At 51.5% G+C, this 19201-nt stretch overlaps 1 protein-coding gene across 3 annotated transcripts; it reads left to right on the top strand.

Moving 5' to 3' along the window:
• Positions 1 to 2: 2 nt before the first annotated feature.
• Positions 3 to 17392, top strand: PEX11G (peroxisomal biogenesis factor 11 gamma). 3 transcript variants are annotated; one of them, XM_038383645.2, is made up of 5 exons: positions 4 to 162; positions 302 to 490; positions 2080 to 2258; positions 5582 to 5632; positions 6444 to 7853. In XM_038383645.2, the coding sequence occupies exons 1-5, from the start codon at positions 91 to 93 to the stop codon at positions 6667 to 6669; spliced, it is 717 nt and encodes a 238-aa protein (XP_038239573.1). In that variant the 5' UTR covers positions 4 to 90; the 3' UTR covers positions 6670 to 7853. The 3 variants fall into 3 exon arrangements, with proteins under 3 accessions (XP_038239574.1, XP_038239573.1, XP_038239570.1); XM_038383646.2 differs by lacking the exons at positions 2080 to 2258; positions 5582 to 5632; positions 6444 to 7853 and adding exons at positions 12974 to 14780; positions 16624 to 17392 and having other exon boundaries at positions 3 to 162; XM_038383642.2 differs by lacking the exons at positions 4 to 162; positions 302 to 490; positions 2080 to 2258; positions 5582 to 5632; positions 6444 to 7853 and adding exons at positions 11298 to 11398; positions 12974 to 14780; positions 16624 to 17392.
• The last annotated feature ends 1809 nt before the right edge of the window (positions 17393 to 19201 follow it).

The following is a 19201-nucleotide window of genomic DNA, read 5'->3' on the forward strand; positions in this document are numbered from 1 at the left end:
GCGCCGCTAGAGTGTTGCATGCCGGGAGCCCAAGCGTCATCACGCTGCTAACGCACGGGCGGAGGGCGGCAGCAACCCGGAAGTGTCGCCATGGCGGCAGCTGCGGACCCGCTCGGCAGCCTGGTCTCGGTGCTGGAGTCGTACCGCGGCCGCGACCGAGTGGTGCGTGGCGGGGTCCGGTCCCCCCTCACCGGGGCGGCAGGGATTACGCGGGGCGGTCGGGTTACCGAGGGGAGACGCGGGGCACACCGTACACTGCGCCGTACCGGGGCTGCGCTCTCTAACCCCCGCTTCCCCCCAGATCCGGACCCTGGGCTATGGCTGCCAGCTGGCCGGGGGGGTCCTGGCCCGGAAAAGCCCCACGGAGTCCGAGATGGGCAGGAGGCTCCTGGCTGTGTCAGCCCAGCTGAGCCACTGCCGGACGGTGCTGCGCCTCTTCGATGATCTCGCCATGCTCGCCTACAGCCGCCAGTATGGGCTGGGGGCCAAGGTAACCAGCCCCTTTCTGCCCCGGGCACGGGCCATTGGGTCACTCCCCCCAGGAGGTGCGGGCCTGCCCCCCTTCTCCCCTGGGATCGGGGATAGACCGGGCGCTCTGTGCTGCGGGGAGCAAGTGCCCTGCGCAGCGCCACATCCGAGGGCCCAATCCTGCAAAATGCTGCACTCGCCCCACGCTGCTGGCTGAGGAGGAGGGGCATGCAGGTGATGGAGGCCATATCGATACCTGACAGCTGGTCCCCTTGTAGGCTTGGGCCTGCTGTGCAGCATTACCTACGTCCTAATGACCTCTCCTGTGCTCAGAGGCCTCAGCTACCAAATATTCCTCTGAAGCATTTGTATTATTTATTTGAATTGTGGTATCCCCCATTGGGAACAGACCCTGTTGCACCAAGTGCTGTACAAACGCCCAGGAAGACATGAGCCCCGTTGCCCTTGGCAGCTCACACGCTAAGAAATCTTTACAGTTTTCCGTGGCTGTGCTAAGATACAGTGGAGTTGCAAAGTGCATGTTACACACAGGCTAGTCCTTAGGCTCACTTTCTCAAGCTTGCAAACTACTCTGTTCGCTAACATGTATTTTGGACTAAGTACATTCCAAGAAATGGTATTGATAAACGTCACTGTACTTTGTATTTCAAGACAAATACAGGCTTCTCCTGTAACTGCTATAGAAGTGCAAGCAACTTCAGAAGTGTGGGTCCCTGGCCTAGCTGCCTGAGGGGATTGTTAAAGGGCTGTGGAGGTCTCTGGTTTCAATCCAGCCTTCACTTCCAAGGCCTACCCATCATCTCTCAGTAGCAAAAGATTGACTTCTACCTCCCATTGGCTTATAATGCCAGCCTTCCTCACCCACTTGTTACATTTTCAAACAAACACCTTCCTGTTTTCTCCCATGTTGCCCCTCACATGGAAGGAACTCTCTGTAAACTTAAAGCTACATCATTCTCCACCTTCAAATCTCCCCTTAAAACTCTTCTCTGGCATGATGCCTACAAAAAACTTGACAGCAGTTAGATCGCTGGTGTGCTGAGACCACGGTCTATCATATTGACCAATAGCGTCTCATTATTTCCTTTTACTCCACTATTGTCTCTTTTCATATTCTTAGATTGTAAGCTCCTTGGGGCAAGGTCCGTGCTTTTCTTCTGTCTGTACAGTGCCTAGCGCTGTGGGCTCCATAATATAAATAGTAACAGAATGGCAGCCTCCAGGGCTCTCGCTCCCTCACTTTTCATTATCATAAAATGTATTTTTTTAAATAGGGTGAGAGCAAAAACCTTGCTGGCTTTTGTAGAGATTCCTGCAGAGATGTCCCTTGCTGGCTCAGCCGAGAGTCCCTGCTTGATGGATATTCATCAGAAACTGTGCACGATCATTGCCGTATGCTGGATATAAAATACAGGATATGGTAGTGATGTGCCTTGTTTTCATTCTCCGTTCTCAGAAAGAAGCTAAGCTTGTTCTTAGGGCTGCAAGGAAGCTGGATTAGCAATGCTGCTGCAAGGTGCAGTGTACAGACTAACCTGTGGTGTCAAGAAAGCAGCCACTATTAAGTTCTTGCCTGTCTCTGTGCTACAGGAAGAAGATGCCATTGTCCGCTGGCTCTCTGTCCTCAGTAACTTGGCTGATCAGCTCTACTATCCCTGTGAGCACATAGCATGGGCTGCCGATGCTGATGTTGTTCGCACAAACTCACACAAGTGGTGGACATTAAGCACAGCTTTCTGGGGGCTCTCCCTAGTCCTGGGCATTGTACGGTAATGTTCACTAGATGCAGCTCTTAAAGGAGTATGAGGGGAACACTGTCTCCGCTTCTGGGGCCTGGCAGAAAGGCTTACTGGCCATAGATCTTAGAAAGGGCTCTGGCTGTTCCTGGGGGCTTGGCAATGATAACACTGTGGTTTTGGATTATCTACTAACCTTGTTGTTACTCTTCTGAAGTTTTAACTCCTCCTCAGAATCAGAAGCCTTGGCGTCAGTCTTGGCTGTGCTATTTGTAACAGACACTCTGGAAACTCAGAGGATTCTGAGTGATCTTAAAATATAGTGCTAGAAATCCTCCTAGCCTGTAGGGTATTGGTAAAGCCTTAGCGGTGACTATTACCGTCTTGCTAACTAATCATGAGACTTTTCTAGTCCAGAGACAGTCTCCTGAGCCACCCATCAGGATGAAAAAATAAATGTCGTCTTCACCTCTCAGTGTATTCCTTGCTGTAAGGGAAGAGGCAAATAAAAATTTCCCAGTCTGAGTTAAAGCTCTGCCTTAAAAGAGGCCTGCAAAAGTATGGGGGGAAATGGGACTGATGCACTTTTTTTTTGACTGCCATATGATGAGTGGAGGCATGGAAGATTTTAAGTTTTCTTCACCTTCTATTTTACACTAAAAGAAAAGGAGTACTTGTGGCACCTTAGAGACTAACAAATATATTTGAGCATAAGCTTTTGTGAGCTACAGCTCACTTCATCGGATGCATTCGATGAAGTGAGCTGTAGCTCACGAAAGCTTATGCTCAAATAAATTTGTTAGTCTCTAAGGTGCCACAAGTACTCCTTTTCTTTTTGCGAATACAGACTAACACAGCTGCTACTCTGAAACCTATTTTACACTAGAGATTCAGTTCTTGTATATGCTATTTTGAGGAAGACTGAGCTGGCACATCTGCTGTTTCCAAAGTAAAAACATAACCAGAAATGCCCCATCTCCTCTTCTGACAATACAAACCCTTTTGGATGGTTTTCTTTTTTTCTGACACCTAAAGGACACACATCCTTCCAGCCAAACCCAGTTTGTAGGTCATCTTTATGTGAGCTGTTTCCTAGTTACATTGTTTATCCCATCTCGTGAAACAGCAAATGGGAAAAATAGTTCAGTTTCCAACACAAGCAAATGAAGCCAAGTGGGAAAACATGGGAATCCTGAAGTTAGAGCCCTTCCTTCTGTTAGCCAGATGTTTAGCTGGTAAATATGATTCAATTGTAAACTGAATTGAACTCTTACTATAAAATTCTCTCAAGATAGTTTTGCCCCATTTCCTTTTTTCTTGCTGCAGTAAGTGAATCCTCTAGTCTTCACATTAAGAGTTAACTTTCGCTGTTATCACTTAAGAAAGTGTTCTTGGAGTCATTGTGGATAATTCTCTGAAAACATCTGCTTTAATGTGTGGCAGCAGTCAAAAAGGCTAACTGAATGCTAGGAACCATTAGGAAAGGGATAGATAATAAGATGGAAAACATCATAATGCCACTTAATAAATCCATAATATGGCTGCACCTTGAATACTATATGCAGATCTGGCCACCTCATCTCCAAAAATATATATTAGAATTAGAAAAAGTTCAGAGATGGGCAACAGAAATGATGAAGGGTATGGAACAGCTTCCATATGAGAAGAGATTAAAAAGACGGACTGTTCAGCTTGGAAAAGAGACAACAAAGGGAGGATATGATAGAGGTCTATAAAATCATGAATGGTGTAGAAAAAGTGAATAAGGAAGTGTTATTTACTGCTTCATAAAAAGAAAAGGAGTACTTGTGGCACCTTAGAGACTAACAAATTTATTAGAGCATAAGCTTTCGTGAGCTACAGCTCACTTCATCGGATGCATTTCGGATCCGAAATGCATCCGATGAAGTGAGCTGTAGCTCACGAAAGCTTATGCTCTAATAAATTTGTTAGTCTCTAAGGTGCCACAAGTACTCCTTTTCTTTTTGCGAATACAGACTAACACGGCTGCTACTCTGAAACCTGTCATTACTGCTTCATATAACACACAAAACAGGGTCACCTTCAGTGAAATTAGTAAGATGCTGGTTTAAAACAAACAGCCTGAAGTACTTCTTGCTGCAATGCTACGGTTGTCAATTTTGGTTGGACATATTCCTGGAGGATTCATCATGACAATTTTTAATTAAAGATTAATCTTTAATTCCTGGAGACTCCAGGACAATCCTGGAGGGCTGGCGAGCCTACACAATGCACAAACCTGTGGAATGTGTTGCCAGGGGATGTTGTGAAGGCCAAAAGTATAACTAGGCTCAAAAAATAATTAGATAAAATCATGGAGTATGGTCCATTAGTGGCTACTAGCCAAGATGGTCAGGGATGCAACCCCATGCTCTGAGTGTCCCTAAACCTCTGACTGCTAGAAGCTGGGCATGGCTGACAGGGATGGATCACTTGATAAATTGCCTTTTTCCATTCACTCCTGGAGTGTCCAGCACCAAGCCACTGGCAAAGGACAGAATACTGGACAAGACGGCCCATTGATCTGACATAGAATGGCCGCAATTATGTTCTTATGCATTAGTAAAATCAAACTTTCCACATTATTCTCCTTCCCACATGGAGAAGGAAGAATTCTCTGAGTTATAGTTAGGGGCTGAAGCCCTACTACTTACTCATCAGTAACCCCTGATCTAAGATGGGAGCTCCATTAAGCCATACAATTTTAAAAGGGCATTTTTTACTCCAGCTAGATTGAGTAGCTTGAACGTTACTCCAGCTGCTTGCTCCATGTAGAAGCCCTGGTGGCAGATTCAGATAAACTTCCTCTGCAAAATTAGCTGCAAGCAACGTTACAGCTATGAAGGACATCAGAACCTTCTCTCCCCGATAGGGCGCCAGCAATTGTTTTTACTGCATGATAGATGGTATTTTAAAAAAATCTTCACTAAGGACAGTTTATTGTCCCTGGCCTTTTTATTCTATATTCCTTACATTATTCAGAAGCCCAAAGTTCAGGTAAATCTAGAAAAATTTGTACCAAGCTTAGAATTTAGTTTTGATCAGACTGACAAGAAAGAAATTGAGCTCTTGAGAAGGAGAGCACCATGCTGCTTTTGATCTAGCCCAAGGCTAAACCCCTGTAGCTTATCATGGTTGTAGAACAGTGCTTTTCCATGCCTGTAGGCAATAAAACTTGTTATAACAAGGATGCTTCTACCCATGGCAAAGACTAGTGCTAGCATTTGGTGGTTCTTATTAAACTGGACCCTTAGCATTCAAGGGATGATGGTGTCAGAGTCTCTCTTGGTCACAGACAGCTTGGACTCTTATTGTCATCTTTCTCTTGTTTTCAGGTCTCTCAGAATTCTGTTTCAGCTAAGAAGGAAGCTGAGAAATTGCACTGGGTATGATATCTGTCCTATGTAATATAGTCATTTTAACACATACTCCTTATCGCCTGATGTAGCTCACCCAAGGTGACACTAATTATTACTTATCAAACTCAAATTAGGATGCCTATACACAGAAACTTGGTTACTGATAATTGATCAGTTAACATTTCCTGAGAAGATGCTTCTCAGCCTCTATGTCTACTTTATAATTTTGCACAATACACATTAGTGTTTCCCAAATCCTTCTTCTATTATCTGGTCTCACTGGCTTCCCAAATGTAACTGTGGATCAGGAGAAGGGGCACAGTTATTGCTGTAGATGCCAAATGAGCTGGAATGAATCCTCTTGTGACATATGTGATGCTCTGTTAAGTAATGCTATGCCTTTGAGGTTAGTAAGATATAAGACCAAAAGCAGGTGTCCTTGCGATGAAAGAGAGGATGCTCACCTTCCAGAGGTGAGGTGGGGGAGAGGTAATGGATATCATTGTGATTCAGTGGTACAGGACAGGAGAATTCTACTCCAAGCAGATGTCGAATTTTCAGAGAAAAGAACAGGCCATTTGAACTGTTGTTTAGCAGAGATCTTCTAGGATTTGTTGCAATAATTTTGAGTCTATTGGGCAGATGGTGCAAGGAATAGCCACTGACAGATTTACAGATGTAAATACATCCTCCTGTCCATGCTTGAATCATTTGTTCTGATACTTTTCCTCTCTGAAAGTCACTGCACACATCATGGGTATTTCAGCCATGTGACTCTGCCAGAGTCCCTAGTGGCAGACTGGAGGATGGATACATTTCTGCCTTTTTCTCCCCACAGTGAATCCTTGGAGCAGAGTCAAAAGGAAATGGAAACCCAAGTGAAATCTGAAGTCTTGAGCATCCTCAGCAGTATGGCAGATCTCTCCAATGCTGTCCACTGGCTGCCTCCAGGATTTCTTTGGGCTGGACAGTTTCCTCCATGGGTAGTGGGTCTCATGGGGACCATATCTTCCCTGATTGGTGTCTACCAAACATCTGTAGGGGCAGGTTCTGGGGCTGTGTGAACCATGGGGTCAGCTTCAGGAGGCTAAGTTTTTTGTGGGTAAAGTATGAATGCTTTCAGTTATGGATCAGTACAGCATGTAATTAGAATGTAATCAGAAAGTCTCTGTAATGTTATTAGTTAGGGTTAACGTGTTTTTAGCTCTTCCACATCAGGGCAGGAATCTTTTAACTGCGTCCTCTGTATAGGGAGAAATCTCAGTTCTGATCGATATGCTCTGTAGTATGAGGGCAAATGAAATGGTGATTATCATTAGGAGAGACTGACTTTGAGGATTTCCAAAAGATGGGAGAAATTAAATCAGGGACAGCAAGTGACTTCTCTCATTTTGTCCCCACAGCCCTAAAAGGTGGGGATGTCACCTCCCTTGTTGTCTTGAACATGAGACAAGTCTGCGAACTCATTGTGGGGTGAGGAAATGGACACAATTATGACTTGTGAAACTCAGAGGAGAGTACTCCACAAACTCACCCTCTTGCTCTGATCTGATTTAAGCATTCCTGAGAGATGCCAGGACCTGTAAAGGAGCATGCCAAGTACCTGTCAGTTTCCAAATTGCCTTGTCCAGTGCAGCCACAGCCATGGACATCTGATCTGAAGTGGGTTTTGCTTGTCTTCAGTCTATGGAGATGTTGTTTCTCCTGTCAAATATCCTGGCCCTAGGCCCCCAGGTCAAAGCTGCTCACTACAAAACAGAAGTAGATGTTTAAAGGGTCTGTTTTCGTGGCAGTCTCTATTGTTCAGGCCACATGTGATATGGTGAAGAGCTAGTTATCAGTATCTCAGGTAGCCCTTTATGTTAGCAATGGAAACCTTTTGCCTGTACTGGTCAAGTCCAGTGTACCTTCAGATGCTGTCACATGGAACATCAGCCACGCTACGGAGTTCTCCAGTGGGTGCTCTTCTGTCAGGCTCCACCCCAATTAACAGACTTTCTTAAAAAAAATAATCAAATACATATTTCATATCCTTGTAATGGATCAATTGACTGAATGCTAAGATCAGAGTTTGCATCAAAGGTCATATTTACAATTATTTCTCTGGCAGTGCCAGTAATAAAGGAAGTGAACACTACAAAGCGTAGCCTGAGGATTTGATCATTACTGTTCAGAGCAAGAGATGCATCCGATGAAGTGAGCTGTAGCTCACGAAAGCTTATGCGCTAATAAATTTGTTAGTCTCTAAGGTGCCACAAGTACTCCTTTTCTTTTTGCGAATACAGACTAACGCGGCTGCTACTCTGAAACCAGAGCAAGAGAGAAACTCTTACCTGGCTTTTGCTGGTTCCAAGCTGCTCTGAAACAGCAGAATATATTATGGCTGAAGCTGTACTGTGTTAGCTAAACCTGCCCAAGGACAGGCACAGACTGTCCCTTACCTAGCCTTCCATCACAGGGGATTTTTTCATGGCCTCCATGCTGACGTCTTGGAGATATATCGCTTGGGCTGTGCTGCTCACCTGCTTGTTCTGAGGGGTGCTTAATCTCCCACGTAAAACATTAACAGACAGTATCAATAAAGCACACATTAAATGTATTAAGAACTGGCTGACAGATTTCAGAGTAGTTGTCAGTGGGGAATCATCATCAACTGGGGGTGTTTTTAGTGGGAAACAGCAGGGATTGGCGCTAAGCCCAAAGCTATTCAACAGCTGTCATACTTCCAGATGAAGATAAATCACTGCTGACAAAATTTGCAGATGACCCAAAGATTGGCAGACTGATCAATAATGATGAGAACAGGGCAGTCACATGGAGTGATCTGGCTGGATTGCTTGGTAAATTTGGCTTAATACAGCCCAATGCAAAGTTCTGCATCTCCAGAAAAGGAAGGCAGGTCATACTCACAGAATGGACTGCTTTCTGGAGAAAATCCTCAAGAAAATTATAAAGAAAGACTTAAAGAATTCAATTTGTTTAGCTTATCAAAATGAAGATTGAGAGGTGACTTGATTACAGTGTCTAAGTATTTCACCGTGAGAAAGTACCAGACACTAAAGTATCTCTAGTGGAGAAAGTCAGAACAAGAACCAATGCTTAGAAGCTGAGGCCAGACAAATTAAAATGAGAATAAGGAACAAATTTTTAACAGTGAGCATGATTAACCATTGGAACAAGCTACCAAGAGCAGAGGTGGGTTCTCCATCTCTAGTTCTCTTCAAATCAACACTGGCTGCCTTTCTGAAAGTTATGATTTAGTCAAACAAGTTACAGCTCAGTACAGGGTAATTGGGTGAAATTAATGGGCTGTGATATCCAGGAGAGCAGACTGGGTGAGTTGTCTAATGGTTCTTTCTGGACTTAAACTCTATGAACAAGCAGATGCCACTATCGCATACCAGCCTTCCGGGAAGTTCGCCTCTGAGTTCACCTTATTTTCTGCATGTTTGCTTGCCTGGCTCATCCTGCTGCCATGTGGGGATTGGCATGGAGGAAGCGTGTTGCTGGACTTGGCTCAGCACTTACTGTCACTGACTGGCAGGAAACAAAGCATCTGGTCAAGACACCAAACTGCCGAGCATCAGCAAGAGAAGCACAAGAGCTTTGTCTGGACGAGGCTTTTCTTTCTTCCCTGCCTGCATCACTGGTCTCAGACCTTCCAGTGCACTCCAACTAGATGGATGACCTGAGTAACCCTGCTTCTGGGCCAGTGTTGTTCCCTTGAAGTGGGTGGGTAAGTGGCATCCCCTGTACTTGGCTGCAGTAACCATGCTTAAACACATCAGCCCTTTATTGCTACTATCAGATTGGCCACTTTTCACCACATGAGAATGTTTTACTGCTGCTTTCTTGTACACATGCTTCTTGTGTCCAGCAGTGGGCAGCAGCACAGATACTATAGCACTGAGCCAAGGGGAAAGAGGAGCATTATCTTAATGCAGATTAAGCATGGTTTAAACCAGTTTAGGTGTCTGTAACTGGAGTCCTAATATCATGGACCAGTTCTGAAATGGTAAAGGCTACTTTCTGAATTAGTTCTGGCCTCAGCTATGACCTCTTTCTAGAATGGTTAGAATTTACCATAGAGTAATGCTTCCTTTAACTATTTATCACTTACTGGTTAGGCAGCTGTTGCTTGCTGCAGAGATTGTCCAGCCCTGCACTTGCTCCAGCTCAACTGCTCTTATTTGCACACCAAACGTCCCCACAAGTGATTTGAAGGCAGAGTCACTAACTGGTGAACATCTCTCTCCAACATAGAATGAGCCTGAGAAACAGTAACACATTTTCCCCTTCTGCAACAGCCACTGGGCCTTTGTTCCCATTCAGTCCCTGTTCCACCACATTACAGGAAAGCATGTTTGCTGCACAATGGGAGTTTTAACTGATTCGTTGGCCATAGCCCTGCTGTCAATGAGCTATGAGCTGGAAGGGCTCCAATCAGCCACTCTGAGCTTTATATTGTGTGACTGATGGTGATGGCTCAGACCCATGGCTCCTGTGTTTATGGCCCTTTATCAGCGAGACCCAGTGAACATCTCTGCTCACTGAGGGCCTGCTCTATCAATAACGCTCCCCACGGAGCAAACATAACACCCTGCTCTGAAACTGCAAGTGGAGAGGTTCAGAGGCCATGCAGCTCTCAGATACTGTCTTCAAGGCCAGGGTTCATGAGCCCTTATGTGGCAAATGACGCGGTGCTTTCCAACTGTGGAACTCAAAGCACTTCCAAAGGTGAGTGTGATGAGGACCCCCGCCCGCTCTTCCCAGGTGCGCAGCCAGTTATGTATTCGCTCCTTCGGACATAAGGCAACGTTGCACTTGGAAACAAGCTGGGGGTGGTGCAGTTTCGCACCAGTGCTGGCTGGTCTGTGCCCATTACAGTGGCTGCTACGCTTCAGTAGAAGCAAAGCGCCCTCGGCAGGCCTGCTGGCACACTCCGCTCTTCGGGTACATGTGCAAGGCAAGGGGGGAAAGAAGCCTGGCAGCAGCACGTCTCAGAGCCTGGGTCTCTGGACGCGGCACTTGGGCTCCTTCTCCAGCGCTCAAGCCCCGCGCGGCCCCCCCTTGCCCGGTCTTCAGCGCCAAAGCTCCAGCCCGCTAGATGCGCGTTTAGCGGCACAGCACGCGCCTATCTCTAGCCCCGGGCTTTGCGCCTGGGCTCCGGGGGTTTGCAGGGTCGATGTAGCTGAACCGGAGCGGCCGTGTGCGGCTTGACAGGGCTCCAGCCTCTCGGCTACATGGTCGCTTCAGAGTTTGCTGCTGGGGGACGGGCAGTGCCCGCTCGGGGAGCAAGGCTAGGGCACCCCATGGAAGGGGCAGATGCCGGGGCGCCTGCCGCGGCAGCCCGGACAGGCCCGCAGGGGGGCGGGGGGGGCGCCGGCCCGCGGCTTGGGGAGCCGATGACGGGTCGGGGGGCCCGGGCCCGGCCGGTTTCCAGCGGGGCAGCGCAGCCGCGCCGTGTGCTCTGCTCCCAGCGCTGGGCGCTGCCTGGCCCCGAACCCAGCCCGGCGCCCCAGGGCAGCCGGAGTCAGCGCCCGGGCGGGGGCCGCCGGACGCCTGGGTTCTCCGCTGGGCCGGGCTCGGCGCGCAGCCCCGCCCGCGCCAGCCGTGGGAGCGCGCATGCACCGCGCCGAGGCCACGCAGGGTGTCGGGCGCTGATTGGCTCAGGGCGCTGCATCTCAATGAGGGGGCGGGGCTGGCGGCTCGGGAAGGACGCGAGGAGGGCGGCGGCGGCCCAGAGTCGCGGAGCGCGAGTGAGGGGCGCAGCGGGCGCGTCGCGGGCCGCCGGTGAGTGCGGGGGGGGGGAGGAGCAGGGACCTTTCCGGGTCACGTGACTCCCGTGTCAGACCCCCCCAGCAGGGACCTGGCTCCATCCGCTGCCCCCCACGGCTGGGCCGGTCGCTGCGCCCGGCGAGGGGTCCTGCCCCCGCACCGAGTTTCGTCCAGTCTCTGGCCCTACGGCGCTGGGGTCGCCCTGCTCGGCCTCTGGGGCGCCGCTTCCTGCAGCCCGGGGTTTGCGTTTGTGCGGTTCCGTGCAAAATGCCCGGCGCTTTGACTGCTCCAGCCGGGCCCCCCCCGAGCAGCGGCGCCGCGCGCGCCCCCCCCTCCCCGCCGGGCCCCCCCCGAGCAGCGGCGCCGCGCGAGCCCCCCCTCCCCGCCGGGCCCCCCCCGAGCAGCGGCGCCGCGCGAGCCCCCCCTCCCCGCCGGGCCCCCCCCGAGCAGCGGCGCCGCGCGAGCCCCCCCTCCCCGCCGGGCCCCCCCCGAGCAGCGGCGCCGCGCGCCCCCCCCTCCCCGCCGGGCCCCCCCCGAGCAGCGGCGCCGCGCGCCCCCCCTCCCCGCCGGGCCCCCCCTGAGCAGCGGCGCCGCGCGCCCCCCCCTCCCCGCCGGGCCCCCCCCGAGCAGCGGCGCCGCGCGAGCTCCCCCCTCCCCGCCGGGCCCCCCCCGAGCAGCGGCGCCGCGCGCCCCCCCTCCCCGCCGGGCCCCCCCGTCTCTCGGGGTTTGCGCCTGGCTGGGGCAGGGCGCGGCTCTGCCCGGGAAGTGGCATAAGCGCCGCTCCGCGCCCGAGCGGCGGGGGCGGGGGCGGGGGCGGGGGCGGCTTCGATTAATTCCTCGCTGGCCCCCGGGGCCTGTTTCACGCCACTTGGCCACCGAAGTAGGGCGGCATCTGCAGAGCGAAAGGGAGCGTTCAACGTGAGACCTGCCCCCGCGCCTGGCGCCCGGGGCGGCCCGGAGTTAGGGGCGGGGCGGGGCTTTTCTGTTCTCGTGTAGACGGGAAGGGGGGAGCCGCTGCAGGCTGGGTGGGGAGCGCTAGAGGCTCTGCCTGGCCTTGGGGAGTTTTCCTCACGGGGCCTTTTCTCTAGTTGCACAGGGTGGAGCTGGAACTTTACTAACCCGACCTCGGGCCATGCAGCCCTTGGAGAGTTCATGCTAAACGCGGCCCTGGAGCCCTTGGCCAGCCCCCCCCTTGGCTGCACTTACACTTGGCCTGTAACTTCCCCCCCTCTTTGATTCAGTTTCTTCTCCTGCTGGGACTTGGGCTACTGCACTGAGCCCCATTTCTCAACCCAGCCTAGCGGCTTCGCTCCAGGCCTCATGCGGCCAGAAGTGCTCCCTCCTGTGTGCTCCGGGAGCTGACATGGGATGCATCCGCTGAAGTGAGCTGGAGCTCACGAAAGCTTATGCTCAAATAAATTTGTTAGTCTCTAAGGTGGCACAAGTCCCCCTTTTCTTTTTTTGACAGGGGTGGAGTGGCACTTAGTTATGGGAGCGTGAGCCTGCCCGAGAGGCACCTGGGGGAGGTAGGAGAAAAACAGGTGGGGATTTTCTTACTGGAGCCCAGGGTCATAGCTGTTTTCCTTTCAGACTAGCTTTGTGACCATGTCCGTCAGCAATCACGAGAACCGGAAGTCCCGCTCCAGCTCCGGCTCCATGAACATCCAGCTCTTCCACAAGCCGGGCCATGCTGACAGCCTCCTGACACAGCTCAACCTGCTGCGTAAGCGGCATCTCTTCACTGATGTGGTGCTGCGGGCGGGGAACCAAGCCTTCCACTGCCACCGGGCTGTGCTGGCCTCCTGCAGTCGGTACTTCGATGCCATGTTCAGCGGGGGGCTGAAGGAAAGCAAAGATGCGGAAGTCAACTTCCACAATTCCTTGCACCCGGAGGTACTGGAGCTGCTGCTGGACTACATCTACTCGGCCCGGCTGCTGATCAATGAGGAGAACGCAGAGTCCCTGCTGGAGGCTGGGGACATGCTGCAGTTCCAGGACATCTGCGAAGCCTCGGCCGACTTTCTGGAGAAAAATCTGCACCCAGCCAATTGCCTGAACATGCTGCTGCTGTCATACGCCCACTGCTGTGAGAGGCTCCTGGAGCTGTCCTGGAGGATGGCGCTGGCCAACTTCACGTCTCTCTACCAGACTGACGACTTCCTGCGGCTGCCCAAAGATAAGCTGCTGGAGCTGGTGGAGAGCGAGGAGCTGGAGGTGGAGGACGAGAGCCTGGTGTATGAGGCAGTCATCGGCTGGATCCGGTATGACTTGCCGCAGCGGCATGGGGACTTGCCAGAGCTGTTGCGCTCAGTCCGTCTGGCCCTTCTGCCAGAATCTTTCCTGCGGAACCAGGTGGCCTCCGAGGAGCTGGTGACCAGCCACAAGCTGGGAGGGGAGATCGTGGCAGACGCCGTGCGCTGCAAGATGAAGATCCTTCAGAATGATGGGCTGGTGACGGGTTTCTGTGCCCAGCCTCGGAAGATCAGCCAGGCCTTGCTGCTGCTCGGGGGTCAAACGTTTGTGTGTGACAAAATCTACGTGGTTGACCGTCAAACCAGTGAGATAATCCCCCGAACAGACATCCCAAGCCCGCGCAAGGAGTGCAGCGCCTGTGCCCTCGGCTGTAAAGTGTACGTCACCGGTGGTAAGGGCTCCGAGAACGGCGCCTCCAAAGACGTCTGGGTTTACGACACTCTCCACGATGAGTGGGCGAAAGCCACGCCCATGCTGGTGGCCCGGTTTGGCCATGGCTCTGCTGAGCTGGACCACTGTCTCTATGTGGTCGGAGGCCACACAGCAGTGAGCGGCTCCTTCCCAGCTTCACCCTCCGTCTCTCTCAAGCAGGTCGAACACTATGACCCCCAGTCGGACAAGTGGTCCCTGGTAGCCCCTCTCCGGGAGGGGGTGAGCAACGCTGCTGTGGTGGGGGCCAAAATGAAGCTGTTTGTCTTTGGTGGCACCAGCGTGAACCAGGAGAAGCTGCCCAAAGTGCAGTGCTTCGACCCTGGCGAGAACCGCTGGACGGTGCCTGCCAGCTGCCCCCAGCCCTGGCGCTACACGGCTGCCGCCGTAGTGGGCAACCACGTGATCGTGATCGGGGGAGACACAGAGTTCTCGGCCAGTTCCGCGTACCGCTTCCACAGCGACACCTACCAGTGGTCCAAATTCGGTGACGTGACTGCTAAACGCATCAGTTGTCGCGCTGTCACATCTGGGAACAGGCTCTATGTGGTAGGGGGCTATTGCGGGGCCCAGCGCTGCAAAACTCTGGACTGCTACGACCCCTCCTCCGACACCTGGAGCAGTGTCACTACAGTGCCCTACTCCCTCATCCCCACCGCCTTTGTCAGCACCTGGAAATACCTGTCTGCCTGAGCATCACCCCAGGACTGGAACGGTAAGTCCTTACCCTTCACGCTAACCCCGTGGGACCTCCCTCCTCCAGCAGGGCACAGAAGCAGACAGGTTAACCTTCCAGGCTGAGAGATGCTGGCATGCCTTCTCTAGCAAGGGCTGCCCCCTGGGAGAGGGAGCTCTGTCCTGGCTCAAGTTCTCTACCCAGCAGCCTCGCTGTCAAACCCCAGCTTTCACACTGCATTTGCAGGTGACATGGAAGACCCCATCCAGTGAAGGAGGAAGAGTCCCTCTAGGCTGTAGGGTATTAGAGAGAGGAGGGCTGTATACATAACTGGATGGGGAGAATGCTCCATCTGGCATCTCAGCACTTCCCCAGAGTCCTATCCCATGTGAAGCCTTTGGGGAATGCTATTGGCAGATGGGATTTGATGTCCACAGTATGGGACAGCCGGGCTTGCTGATCACTACATTATCATGGAGCAACTCCAAGTCTGCCTGCAACAAACTGCAGGAGCCCAAAGATAGAGCTGGTTGCCATAAATAACAGAGTGGTTTGTTTTAGCACAGACTCCTCACAGTGCCAGGGTCAGTCTGCCAGGGACACTCAAATCGCAGTCACTTGCGGGGATAGGAGAGCCGGTGCCAGACCAAGATTACAGCTGGGATTTAGTCCCAGTATGGCTTGTAATTGCATTTGTAAGACAAGCCCTGTCTACATATAAACACAAGGTCTGTTCCTTCCAATTATCCACTGGTCCCATTCATGCCACTTATCTCCTGCTGCAAGAGCTATTCATTTAAAAAAAGTTGTAACAGGAATTAACCCTCTTTGGACTCTCTCTAAGTGGAGTTGGTGCCAAAGTGGGACAAATCGCTAGGCCTTTCATTGTGCTTCTCTTACCCATGATCCTGTGTCTGGATGAGTTTGTTAGATACAGGCAAATATTCCCTGTACATAAGAACGGCCAGACTGAGTCAGACCAAAGGTCTATCAAGCCCAGTATCCTGTCCTCTGACAATGGACAATGGCAGATGCCCCAGAGGGAATGAACAGGCAGGTTATCATCAAGTGATCTGTCCCCTGTCACTCAATTCCAGCTTCTGGCAAACAGAAGCTAGGGACACCATCCCTGCCCATCTTGGCTAATAGCCATTGATGGACCTATCCTCCATGAATCTATCTAGCTCCCTTTTGAACCCTGTTATAGTACTGGCCTTCACAACATCCTCTGGCAAGGAGTTCCAGAGGTTGACAGTGCGTTGCGTGAAAATATACTTTCTTGTATTTGTTTTAAACCTGCTACCTATTAATTTCATTTGGTGGCCCCTTGTTCTTGTATTATGAGAAGGAGTAAATAACACTTCCTTATTTACTTTCTCTATACCATTTATGATTTTATAGACCTTGTCATATCCCCCTTTAGTCAGCTCTTTTCCAAGCTGAAAAGTCCCAAGTCTTATTAATCTTTTCTCATATGGAAGCCATTCTATACCCCTAATCATTTTTGTTGCCCTTTTCTGAACCTTCTCCAATTCCAATCTATCTTTTTTGAGAAGGGGTGACCACATCTGCACACAGATGTAAAATCCTGTGCCTTACAGGACATACCTTTTTGGATGCAGGGAGGCTTGCTGCAGAAGGCCAAGTTGAGGGGTGTGGACTCACCTTGCCCAGTGCTTAATTTGTAATGAAAGAGGTGCTGGAGCTTAAGCAATGTTTTTTTTACATTCATAACTGATGCAGCAAGCCCTGAGGTGCTGGGGCTCAGCCCTGGCAAGCCCTGGCACAAGTTAAGCCCTGACCTTGCCTCAGTTTCTGTTCTCAGCAAATGATTCTGGTTTCAGTGCTTAGTGTTCTCACAACAACCCCTTCTGCGTTACAGGTTTCACCAGAAGCAACAAGTTTCATGTTCCACTTCACCAACTTCTCACTTCACCAAGAATCCGCACGCAAGACCTGGGCAGTAGAGCACAACCTGTCAAGTCATTGGGGTGCCCCACAATCCAATGGACATGGAACCCATCCGCACCAGGTGTGCAGGGCAGGACAGTCCCCTTTGGTGTCAAATAACTGGCTGCAAAGTCACAACAGTTTTGGAGGGCTTAGATTTTAAAGGGAGCTTGTTGGGCAAAGCTCCAGCCAGTCTGGCTGCCCGGCTCTCCCTTGAGATGCTGATGTGGAAGGACAGATTTTCCATTCTTGCCCTTACATGGAAGGGATCTCCCAGCAAGAGCTGCGGGGATGTAGTCTGTTTCCTTTACAGACATTGTCACTTTTTTCAGTGCAGGCATCAGCCTAAGAAGGGAGGACCCCTTCGTGTTTCCCACAGCTGCCCCTGCACTGCCAGGAAGGCATGCCATCACCAGGATCTGCAGCACTTTGGGAGGCAGGTGGCTGTTTCACAGCTGCGAGTGAGCAAACCAGTATTTCTAATGGAACTTGTTCACTGCCAGGGACAGAGCAAGATTCCTAACCAGCAGCAGGTGGCCTCTGGGTTCTGTTGCAGCACAAGTGACAAGTGCATGAAATGTCTTAACACTTTGTCAAGGGCCCGTGAGCTGGTTCTGTACAATGTTTTTTATACGGCAGCCTGGAGCTGCTTCAATAAACCCTAATAAAACCCACCGCCTCTTGAGGTTGTTGCTCAAATAGCCACATGCCTAATTAGGGTTCTTCTCTCACACTCGCCAGCTGGCCCCACAGACTGTGTTTAGCAGTAGCAGAGGGGAAGGGTGTTCTTAGAGCAATTGCACAGTCAAACCTTGTGCTGATGGGCATGTGCTGGTATGGACAGGTCACACATTCACCTTCCTTCTCTGATGGACTCAGGGGAAAGCTCTCTCCCTCCTACATGCGAGAGAAGCTATTACCTGCCTTTCACACATAGGGCCTCGCATGCTCCTTTTCCTGCTGGCTGGGCAGAGGGGAGGGAGGAGACGTGCTAAGAGCTAATGCTTCTCTAATGCAGTGCCACACTCCTGGGCACTGGAAGGAAATACAGCATTTAGGAGCTGTGCGAACATGGCTGTTCAGTGCCCTGCTAAAATCGCTTCTAGTTCCTTTTAAAACGTCGGTTTGCGTTCAGGACGAGTGATTGCCTTGACCAGGCTTCACATGCTCTCAGGCCATTTCTGTATCACGGGTGCCCCTGGGGCACTCCAGCTGGCCTGCAATGGAGGGGGGAACAAAAGGCTGCCCTGGCTGCAACAGGTGGCACCCGCTGGGAGGCTCTTTCCTCGGCTACACCGCGGACCTGGCCAGGGTCCAAACCACCATTGCAGACAGTGTTAGAATGCTGGAGCCCAACACCTGGCATGGAATGCGAGCAAAACATATTAGCCAACTGTGGGCAGCACGTACCCGTGCTTGTGACAAAGCCTTTCTCCCAAGAACGAGCACCTCTGCGGCAGGGCCTCGCTCAATTTCAGAGCACCAAAGTAGCGGGGGTAGAACTCCTCCACCCAGAGCTGCCCCTTCCCAGTGGCTGAGCTTTCCATCCCAGCTGCACAGCCTGGGGCTGGGTGGAACTCTAACAGCTCCTGTTAAAACCTAGCTCCTCGCAGGACTCTAGTTTGCATCAGCAACCGAAGCCTGCTCCCAAAGGAGCCGCTGTGCTGGCTGCACGTGCAGAAGCATCTAAGAACAGCACTGTTTGGCTGAAACTTCTCTCGTTTCCCCTTGCTCGGTCTCCGGCAGCAGAGAGTCAGCTCTGGGGCCTGCTGCTGCCAGAGATTTGAGTCTGGAGCTGCAGCCTGCTATGAAGATTTGAGCTGAAGTTTGAAACACCAGAACTTGTTCACAAGAAGCAAACTGTACGTGCAATCCAGTGTCTGACTATCGGGGAGAAGCACAGTTTGGGTTTGAACCTTCATTTGTTTTCAGGCTGACAAGCTAAAAGTCAACATCACCTGCAGAGAGCCTGCTGTAAAAGGGAGGAAGGGCTGCCCTTGGCAGGTAGAGCTGATGCAGTTTCTGCAAGTTCATCCCCTGAGCTGCAGTCTAGTCTAGGGCTCCTGCCGCCCGCTTGTGCACCAAGGTTCCTCTCTCCGTAACATTTACTATCACAGTGCCCACTCCTGCTGAGCCTGCGGCACAGCTGGGGGGCCAGGCGCAAGGTAGGGAGAGGAGCCAGCAGCTCCAGCTGGGGGAGAGCCTGCTTGAAACGCAGCGACATGAGGGCTGCAGCACTCTGCACCTCCCGGCTCTGCCATAGAGCAGTGCAGGCAGGCATGTATCAATGGTGTTTCACAAAGGGGGAAACTGAGGCCTCAGCTCACAAAGCCAGACAGCTGCAGAGCTGGGACTAGAACCCAGCAAGGTTACCTCCCTTTCCTTATCTAATCTCAGCTGTTACTGAGCAGGAAGTGTCTCCTTCCCCTTTAAAGCAGCGGCTGCTTTCAAGGGGCAGACGAAGTCCAACTTGACTCCAACAAGCTCAACACTCAAGGTTTCATACATGG

This window comes from Dermochelys coriacea, chromosome 25 (assembly GCF_009764565.3).
Source record: "Dermochelys coriacea isolate rDerCor1 chromosome 25, rDerCor1.pri.v4, whole genome shotgun sequence".
Taxonomy (NCBI): Eukaryota; Metazoa; Chordata; order Testudines; family Dermochelyidae; genus Dermochelys; species Dermochelys coriacea.

What these genes read in the sequence shown, in the direction of transcription:
- PEX11G (XM_038383646.2), top strand. Translation starts at nt 91, where the DNA reads ATGGCGGCAGCTGCGGACCCGCTCGGCAGCCTGGTCTCGGTGCTGGAG. An exon ending in ACCGCGGCCGCGACCGAGTG is followed by an intron (nt 163 to 301) that starts GTGCGTGGCGGG and finishes GCTTCCCCCCAG; the next exon opens with ATCCGGACCCTGGGCTATGG. An exon ending in AGTATGGGCTGGGGGCCAAG is followed by an intron (nt 491 to 12,973) that starts GTAACCAGCCCC and finishes TTTTCCTTTCAG; the next exon opens with ACTAGCTTTGTGACCATGTC.